The 9,956-nt window shown below is 42.1% G+C and overlaps 1 protein-coding gene across 2 annotated transcripts; it reads right to left on the minus strand.

The window, feature by feature from the left end:
* Positions 1-1,176: 1,176 nt before the first annotated feature.
* LOC104963063 (uncharacterized) lies at positions 1,177-4,361 on the minus strand. Of its 2 annotated transcripts, XM_010791612.1 has the most exons (11): positions 3,850-4,361; positions 3,679-3,769; positions 3,251-3,595; positions 3,052-3,169; positions 2,771-2,874; positions 2,446-2,532; positions 2,212-2,309; positions 1,927-2,121; positions 1,736-1,764; positions 1,588-1,693; positions 1,177-1,480 (listed from the first exon to the last, which is right to left on the minus strand). In XM_010791612.1, the coding sequence occupies exons 1-7, from the start codon at positions 3,978-3,980 to the stop codon at positions 2,253-2,255; spliced, it is 933 nt and encodes a 310-aa protein (XP_010789914.1). In that variant the 5' UTR covers positions 3,981-4,361; the 3' UTR covers positions 1,177-1,480; positions 1,588-1,693; positions 1,736-1,764; positions 1,927-2,121; positions 2,212-2,252. The 2 variants fall into 2 exon arrangements, with proteins under 2 accessions (XP_010789914.1, XP_010789913.1); XM_010791611.1 differs by having other exon boundaries at positions 1,588-1,764.
* Positions 4,362-9,956: the final 5,595 nt, after the last annotated feature.

Raw genomic sequence — 9,956 nt, forward strand, 5'->3', positions numbered from 1 at the left:
TTTTTTTGGTGTCGTTTTTTGGCGCATATGTTATTCCCCAATTGCACAAGAGGGTAAACATACACAGCAAGTGTCCAGGCCCAAAAAATCGTTACAGTTTTCACATTAGAAGTGATTTAGCCAATCGAAAGCAGATCCTGCCAGCCACCGGGAGGCAGGCTTTACTGCACTCGCAATGTGACAGTGAAGGGGAGAGTTCTGCTTCTGAAGATAATAAACTCAGATAAAACCCTAAGTAACGTCAATATAATGCTTTTCAACCCCTTAAACCGGCCACACTTTTGTCGTTGTAGGTAGGTGTGTGGTGTGAGTGTAGAGAGGCGCTGCTCACCGAAAGCTGGTTGCTGACACAGAAGGACTCCCGAATCTAGGTGAATTGTGGCGTAAAGGAAATAAAAAATAGAGGACTCCGAATGCATCTCTGTCAGGCAAAGCTTCTGTCCAGTCAGTCAGTCAGGGTTAGGTAAAGGTTGAGATAGTTATCATGTGAGGAGAATTTAAATAAAATACAATACATAGCAATGTTTGAACCAACCTTAGTTCATGGGTTTTTTTAAATACAAACGTTTACATATTCCTCACAAGCCACATTTTTAAGGATTGTTCAAGGCAATTCATTCCAGAATGTTCACTTAGTTCAAAGAAGCAACATTGCATAAGTAAAGATAACAACTTTTTTTCACATTATTTGAAGTGAGAAAAGGTTGTGTTGTGAGAGTGCACACAATGTTATTGTTTGACGATAACTGGCCTCTGATCTTAATACTGGTTAGGAGAGGTTAAGTTACATTTCAGTCAATATCATGGTGTGTGACATTAAACAAAGAATTTCTGACTGAGCAGAGGTATGTGTGTCTGTGTGAGGGAGGGTGTGTCTGAGTGTGTGGGGTCAATTAATTGTAAATGTTTAGATGTTCATTGTTTCTGTGTGGTGAGAGAGACTGGCACATAGAGGAAAGAGACTGAGGGAGCACACAGAAAGGAGAAGAGAGAGGTGGGGGGACATACACCCAGCATGTGTGCCTATCTGTATGATGTGGGCTCTTTGCAGTAACGCAGGGAAATTATTGGCTCTCAACCTCTAACTGGTTGGCCACCCCTGCTGTACACCCTAGTGTCCTTCAGGGTAGGGTGGGGAGAGAGCGCTGTACCCCAGCATCCCTTTCCTCAAGGGAGGGGTAGCTGTGCCCCAGCGTCCTTTCCTCAAGGAGGGGGTAGGGTGGGGGAGAGAGGCGCTGTGCCCCAGCGTCCTTTCCTCAAGGTGGGGGTAGGGTGTGTGTGATGTCCTCATCAGGGTCTTCCTCACTGTCATCACTGATGTCACTGTCTTGGTTCTCCACAGAATCATCAGGCCATTGAGGGGCATTTGGTCCGATTGCCAGGCTGTAGGCCGAAGAAAGATGCTGGATGTGTGTGTCCACGTCAGCAAGTCTTTTCTTTAGAAGACTGGCTAATCCATCTCTCCCTTCTTGAGTCATGTCTAGGGCAGAACATAGAGAATAGAATAGTGAAAAGGCATCTCATTTTTGTTACTAGTACACACTGTGGATGTTAAGTAGTATTTGGTTATGGCATCATGGAATTTACCACTATGTCCTCCACATGACACATGTTGCATCTGCATCCTGATCTTGTCAGCCTGACTTCTCAGATAAAGGCAGTGCTGCCTCATCTCCCTCACAATTATGGCCCTCTCCTCCACAAGTCTCCTTTTGCCCATGTAGGCATCAAAGACTTTTTTTTGGGCCAAAATGGACACTGATTCTGAAGAGAGAGGAACAGCAAGCATGCCATTACCGACCAAGACATGCACCAGTAGGATAAGTGACCGGTCATAGTCCATTGACTGGGAAGCTGATGTTATAGGTCTTGCTTAGTGCCAGAAAATAAACATATTATATAAACACAAACAAGAGAAGCTCTTACCATCACTTTGCACTTCCCATGGCCATATTAGACTGTCTGTTGTTTGCTGTTCTGCAGACAGTCTTCTCTCCACCTCTTCTTCCTGGATTTCTCCTTCAGGAGGCTGTCCGGTGTTGTACTGGCGTATTGCCGCTAAGAGTTTGGTCTTTTCCTCCCCTAACCTTTTGCGACGCAACTGCCAAATCTTATTGTTGTCTATATGACGTAATTGTAAAAAGAATTACAGAAACAATGTTCAATGGAATTTTTTAATTACATGACTGCAACTGAATAATAATAACTTACCAGTCTGTCGATAGAGAGGCAAGCTTTCTTTTGGCACAGCCCTAGAAATAGCTGCTCAATGGACATCTGGAGAGACTGATTGTCGCCTGATGTGTTGTCTTGGGTAAATAACAAGAAACACAGTTTGAGGACAAAGAAAACATAGGTGTTAATACTATACGTTAAATAACAATGTTATATTATCAAGTTAGGAAACAGCATACAGTTTGTTGCCCAGTCTCTAACATCATTAACCCATTGTTGGACTTTGTCCTCAGGGCATCCAAGCTCTTCGCAGGTGTCCTTCATTTTTTGAGTCTCACCCTCCAACATTGCGATTGTTTGTTGTAAAAAAGATGTTGCCGATACAGATGTATTTTCAAGATTTTCACCCAAATTTCCATAACTTTTCATGTCTTGAAAACAGTAATTAATCATTCAAACTTTTCCAGACCTGCGCAAGCACTCAGTATCCAACACTTTACCAGCTTGGACAATTATTTGTTTGTGACAAGTTTGCACAAATCTAATCTTGTCATGCCTAGTCTTACAAATCTAATCTTGTCATGCCTATACTTACATGGCCAATTACCTTGACATATCTCTTGGCCAACACGACATGAAGGTTTTCCTGCTTCCGTCTGTTCCATCCCATTGCATGGACAGTCAACATGTCATTGTGAGCTGTTTTTAAAAGTAAAATTGACAAGCAGATAATATAACTTGGGTATTTGGAAATCAACTCATAAAAACTCTAGTACTGTTGAAACAGACTACATCAAAGACAAAGATAAAGTAAAGTAAGAGATGGATAATAACTTCAAGACAGAATTATGTTGGTCTAATGACAAGAGGACATACCTGATTTTGTCATGTACTTAGTTGTGATGGCACAACGTGACAGAAAGCTGTTCACCATCTCCACTTCTTCCCCGGCCGTCGAACCAGCACCCTCCAAATTTCTCCCACTCCACACAATCTAACAAATACACATATATTATATGTCATAGATTAATAAAAAAAAAATCTTACAATCACAATAATATAAGAGTGGGCCTACCTCACACTTTGTGGAATGGGCCTCGGCATGCATGACCAAGAGAAACGGTTGCATGCTCAGCAAAGGTCGCAGTTCTGGCATTGTCTTTGCCACTTTCTCGAGGTAGGGCCAGTATTTACAAGCAATATCTTTGCAATAAAAATGCACGTTTGTAGCTTGAAACTGCGTTTCAAGGAACAAGAGGTAGGCAAATATTTCTCCTCTGAACATGTTGAGAGCTTTCAGTAGCACTCCATGTCTACATACAGCCATCTCTAAACCCTCTTCATCAAGCCTGCTGGCTCTTCTTGCTGTCTCTCGATCAGCTGACCACTGGCTGGTGCCACATGTACCTTTTCCTGGGGTCTACAATTAAAGACATTTTAATGTTACACTCTCAAAACAAGTAAAGGCTAGAAAAATGATAGGAAAAAAAATGTTGTGCTTACACATTTTACATTTGTTCTGACTTTGTCAACAAAGTCTGTGACAGCCGAGTCTTCCATGATGAACGGCCCTTTAAAAAGTGGTTCATCGATCCTAAATTCAATATTCAATTCATTATTATCATCATTGATAGGCTACTTCTTAAATTCAATTGACATACAAAAAAGATGTACCTCTGTGACTGTCGGAAACGGTACTGTTTCCTATTCCCATCCACTGACACAGCCAACATTTTGGGAGTAGAAGCTGGGCATGAGAAGGGTTCCTCACACGTCATTTTCTGGCACTCGTACTGGCAGGCCATATACTCCAGAAAGCTTCTTTGGAGGACATCTCCATGGATTTTTCCTGTCTGGAAGTTTGAGAAGCAAAATTGTTACCTTACACATGTCAGAATAATACGAGGAAACAGGAAGACTTTCACAGTGGTTGGAGGCAAGAGGGGGGCTACTAGGAGTATCCCTAACACACAATATCCTGAAAAGTGAAGGTCAGGTTAGGATTGGAAGATGCTGGAAGAGAAGGAGCATTATTTCAGCTTTTGTCATATGCACCATGACTCTACTTTCTCTACAGTACAGTACAATACAATACATAATCCTATTTTTTCCCACAGAAGAGCACAATGTTTTTCATCATACAAATTGTGTTCTTCAGTAAAGAACAAAAGTTGGATTATGATATGTTTGATCTTATACACTATAACATTCTGTACAGGACATATTGCTCTTTAACTGATGACTGGCTGAGAAGATATTGTAATGTCTCTTTGATGGGAATGTACTGACAGAAACATTCCCTGCCTGCACCATCTGAACCCATGAAGATTTGTTTAGGATCAACATAGTTAAACATTTTTTTAAAGAATGTGTTTTGTTTTGTCAGAAATGCCTCTTGGTCAACAGAATCCTCCGAGGCATCATTTTCATCAACTTCATTTATCAAGCTCTCATTTTGGTCAATGTAGAGCAGTCTTTATAAGGACACACTATCTTTTTTCCATCTCTGATATGCCATGTTAGATGTGTGCATAAACTAGAAAAATCAGGTGATTGAAATGTACATGCATCGACCTGAAATGTCAAATGAATGCCCTCGATGTGTACCTGCTTGTTTTTTTTGTGATTTCTGTATATATGTGATTTAAAAGAAGAAAACTTCTTAAATGTGCAATGGCATTCAGATCAAACGAAAAATGTGCTTCATTTCTATGAAGATTTACATGTCTAGTAAATGCATGTGCTGACTCACTGGAGAAATCGCATTTTTTGCAACTAAATAACATTTTGGATCTTCCAGAAAATGTGGACATTCAGAACCACTATATGCAGTCTTCCAGGGAAACAACCCACTTCGGGTTCATTAACCCACTTTTGTAAAATAACGCAATAACGAATCAGAAAACACTTGACAGACTAATTTTGCAGCTGCTTCGTTTCAGTTCAAAACAACACATACAACCGCTGGCTCACTCTCTTTATCCCAAAATAAAATACGGACTTTTGAGAAAAAAAAACTGCAATAATAACGTGAATAGATCTAAATAATCCGTTAAAGGACACAGCGGTTCTCTCCTCTTGCCCCTGATATGACACCCCAAAGTATTGTACAGTAATAACAAAAGTTACTGTAACATTACGGCACTATTTACAGTATTGCTGTAATGTTGTTGTACATTTTACAGTAACATTACAGTATTGCTGTAATAGTATAGTATGGTTTTACTACATTTCCCGCCTAAGGATCATATTCCCACAATGCAGCAGCACACATAGTGCTGCAATACTGTAATGTTACTGTACATTGTACAGTAACATTACAGTATTGCAGTAATATTACAGTATGGTTTTAAAGTGCTGTATATATTTCCCGCCTAAGGATAATATTCCCACAATGCAGCATAATGTACAGTATTACACTGTATTACAAATTCAAAGTATTAGTAGTAAGTAAGTAAATTACTGTGGGTAATACAGTAATTTACTGCCTAGATTACAGATTTTTTTTACAGTGTAGATTTGAAGATACATGAGTTTCTGACTGCCGCTAGCTGAAGCTTAGTTGCTTGGTTACTAGCTGGGTGTTCTCCGATAAGGGGCCGGGAGGAAACAAAGTTAGTGATTATTACTGGTTCCATGTTGATTTAATTCTATACAAATTGTTTGGGGGAACTGAAAGGCTATTACCGTACTGGTTACTTTGCAGCACGGACATTTCCCCCAAAACATTTAGACGCTATCGCAAAACAGAAGTACCTTTCAAATGCGATCATTTTTAAGACCTTCTAAATTATATTGAAGACCTTTCTTATTTGTTTTGGTCATATTTAAGACCTTTTTAAGGCCTTAAATTCAGATTATCAAATGTTAGACTTTTTAAGACCCCGCGGGAACCCTGTCCTTCACTGTCCTCTATTTACACGTATTGCATGGTAGATGATGTAGATCAGGGATGGGCAAATGGCCACCAGACTCCTAGTTACGTCAGGAGCTGCGTACATGATTTCAAACACAGCGAAATAATCTGTGACGCATTTGTGTATATTGTGTTTGTTTCCTGGGGAAACCCTCACAAGAAATAGCAGCTGTTGTTATGCCTTCTGTAACGTTAAGTTGTAATTATGCCTTTACAAGCTTAAAAGTTGTATTTATCATCTGAATTTGGCGAAACAGGTTTAATATTCTTAAAACCAAGACTTTGTTTATTTGAAATCAGATGAAAACAAACTGTCACGGACCCTGCCGTGTTATCTATGATTATTACGCTTTTCATTCATATTTTCAGCCGGAGGGAGGGGGAGCGGCGCTGAGGAACAGCAGAGTGCGGGCTGACAGATGTCTGTGTTGACATTCCCCTTATTGTGCGTCAGCAGAGACAGGCTACAAGTGTCTTAGCTAGGTTCAAGTTAGACAACTAATGCCTGGGTTAGTGTTCATGACTTGATGTGTATGTCATCTTAATGGTTCATCTCAATGCACAAATATTTTCCGTGCTTTCCAATAGTTTAAAATAGTTTTATTCCACTGTTTAATAACCTGTTCAATACTAACATGCCACTTGTAAAAATGAAATAACTTTTCTGTGAACTGATATTTGTTTAGTGAGCTTATTAGAGGATGTTCCCATTGTTTGGGGATTTTCCCTTTGATTTTAAAATGTCAATGAAGAGGTCAGACTTAGTATATTTGTTAATAATTACATACAACACATGGAATTTTTGTGTGTGTGTGTTCCAAGGATGGTTCCAAGTGAATCTGTGGCCCCCTGGTGGCCAGTACATCAATTATGTGGCCCCCACCACCATCAAAGTTGCCCATCCCTGATGTAGATGCTGCAGATGCACCTCCCTGTCCCTGTTTAAGCCTCCAATTTGCTTTCTCCATCCACAGGTCAACAGCTGGCTTTAGGTGAAATGTCTCTGTGGCCTTTGACAGGTGAATGTGCATCAGGGCTGAGAGACGAACATGTGACAGACAAGATCTGTACTTAGTTTTTATTATGTTTTGGTGGGAGAATCTTTTCTCACAAGCCGCACTGCTCAAAGACAGTGTAATGAAAGAGACAGTTAAATTACCTTGTAATTTGCCAAGTTGAAGGATCGAATACTAAGAAATTATCACATGACTTGAGGGAGTCATATCTGATTTCAAACTATTCAATTAACCCCCTGAGTAAGTTTGTCTTGTCCCTGTCAGCCTCACCATTAGAAAGAGTGTGTGTCCTGCAGTGGCCTTCAGCATCAAGCAGAAGTGTGAACTGTTCAATGGCCACCATGAGTTCATCCTTACATTCCCCAATGGTCAGCATTTCCTTCTGAAACCTAATTGATGTGATTTTCAAAATGTTGCCAATGTCAAGCATGTTGGCCAGAAAACAGTGGAAACACTCAGTGCATTAAGTCACTGTTATCACTTGTAGCCAGTTGCATTTTAATGGCAGGCAATAGTCTTGATATTTTTAACAGGTTTCATGCTGACCATCTGATATTGTGAAACTTTCCCAGTTTAACAAAGGGGATCCCATTTTGATGACAACATTTCTTTACCTTTTTGTAAAAAAAACTGCAGCAGCTTGACCACAGATCAATTAAAAGTCTCACAGTAAGGAAGGTTGCGATCATCTGATTTTTCACAGTTCTCTCATGTGTGCGTGGTGCACTGAATGTGCACAAGGGAGTCTCCCACTGCAGCCAGTTGGCGTAGTTTTGGCACAATTGTTGTACACACAGATGTTTACAGCAACCCCATCTGTGCACACGGCGACCAGTGATCTAAGCCCGACTCCTGGAAAAGCACCACAAGTCTGTCTGTTATTGACCAGAGGCTGCGGACCAGGAGGGTGAAGAGGCAGTTAGAGTGATGGGTGGAGTCGCCAACAATGCTGAGTGCTTTGCCGGTGAGGCAGAGGTTATAAAGGTCCTGGAGTGACGGGAGTGAGGCACCAATGATCCTCTCCGCAGTGTTCACTATGCACAGGGTCTTGCGGTTGGATGATGCGCAGCTTCCAAACCACACATTGATGCAGCTGCTGAGGATGCTCTCGATGGTGCATCGGTAGAAGGTGTGCATGATTGGTGTGGGGGCTCCTGCTCTCTTCAGTTTGCGGAAGAAGTCGCTGCCGGGCTTTCTTGGCCAGTGAGGTGGTGTTGGTCGTCCATTAGAGGTCCTCGCTGATGTCCACCCCCAGGAATTTGGTGCCGCTCACCTGCTCCACAGCAGCACCATATTGAAGGTCAGTGGGTTGGGGTGATGGGTGTAGGTTCTCCTGAAGTCGACAACAATCTTCTTTGTTTTCCCCACGTTGAGAAATATATTGTTATGTTTGCTCCACGTGGCCAGTTGGTTCACCTCCCTCCTGTAGTGGGTCTCATCGTTGTTGCTGAGGAGACCACAGTTGTGTCATCCACAAACTTGATGAAGTGGTTGGAGCTGTGGGTCATCCGTGGGGGGGGCCCCGTATTCAGTGTTAGTTTACAAACCAGCTGCTGGGGGATGATAGTGTTGAACGCTGAGCTAAAGTCAATTAAAAGCATCCTAACATAAGAGTTATTAGTGTCCGGGTGGGTGAGGGCTGGGTGGTCAGCAGAGGAGATTGCATCCTCAGTGGACCGCTTCGCTCGGTATGCAAACTGAAACAGGTCCAGGGAGCGGGGGAGGTTGGATTTATTTTGCTTCATGACTAGCCTCTCGATGCACTTCATGGAGGACAGCACTACAAGGCGGTAATCATTGAAGCAGTCTCAGTCAGCAATGCATTTTAAAAAGTAGAACTAGAATTCTTCACCAGAATGGCCCTGTTGAAAACCTATTGATTTGTGTAGAGTAAAATAAACATACCTTTGTTTTAGTTCCAAAATGAAAAGGTCAACACTAACAGCCATACATGTCATTGTTTACTGTACTTAGCGGTTGATTGGAGTGAGTCAGCACTTGGATCCTTGTTTCTACACGGACCACTATTGCGGTAAGCATGTTGTAACTTCCGGTTGTTGTTGTCATCTCCGGGTATCCCGTGTGCCTGTTCTGTTGCTGATAGCTTATTATCTTAACTTAATCGATCGTTTTAAAACTCTTGATCACGGCAACTGCCTGACGTTGTAATCACACGTTACTACAGCTTAAGCACTCACAAACTCTCCTTCTCTTAGCGACTGTAACTCCACAGTTGCCTACAGTCTTTTCGGGTTTGCTAACGGTAGCTACTTTAGCTTGATAGCTAGCCATGGCTCTTTCCCCACCCTCGGGTGCTATTTCCTGCTCTAACTGTCTCATGTTTGGTTACTTCCCTACCTCCTTTACTGGTACCGATACATGTGTTAAATGTAGTATAGTTGTTAGGTTGGAGGCGGGAATCATAGCCATAGAAGCCCGGCTCCGCATCTTAGAAAGTAACTCAGCTACAGTAAAGCCCATGTTAGCCGGTGCGGACCGGCAAAAGGTAGCTCCTCTTAGCCGTCCCCCGGCAACTCCCGAGCAGCAGGGAGATTGGGTGACTGTTCAGAAGGGGCATAACGCGAAACCCGCAGGTCCCCACCAACCCGTTCACGTATCTAACAGATATTCCCCACTCAGCGAGACACCCGCTGAGAAGCCAACTCTGGTTATTGGTAGCTCTATTATGAGACACGTGAATTTAGAGACCGAAGCCTCCACAGTCACATGCATTCCGGGGGCCAGAGCGGGCGACGTTGAGGCGCATCTTAAACTGCTGGCTAAAAATAAACGTAAATACAGTAGGATTGTTATTCACGTCGGTGGTAATGATGTTCGTTTACGCCAAT

Source organism: Notothenia coriiceps, unplaced genomic scaffold (assembly GCF_000735185.1).
Source record: "Notothenia coriiceps isolate Sejong01 unplaced genomic scaffold, NC01 NC01_scaffold00035578, whole genome shotgun sequence".
Taxonomy (NCBI): Eukaryota; Metazoa; Chordata; class Actinopteri; order Perciformes; family Nototheniidae; genus Notothenia; species Notothenia coriiceps.

Excerpts from the sequence above, each read along its gene's own strand:
- LOC104963063 (XM_010791612.1), bottom strand. The coding sequence starts at position 3,980 with ATGGCCTGCCAGTACGAGTGCCAGAAAATGACGTGTGAGGAACCCTTC. Across the intron at positions 3,770-3,849 it reads CGTTTCCGACAGTCACAGAG|GATCGATGAACCACTTTTTA; the intron begins GTACATCTTTTT and ends TATTGAATTTAG. Across the intron at positions 3,170-3,250 it reads CCCATTCCACAAAGTGTGAG|ATTGTGTGGAGTGGGAGAAA; the intron begins GTAGGCCCACTC and ends TGTATTTGTTAG.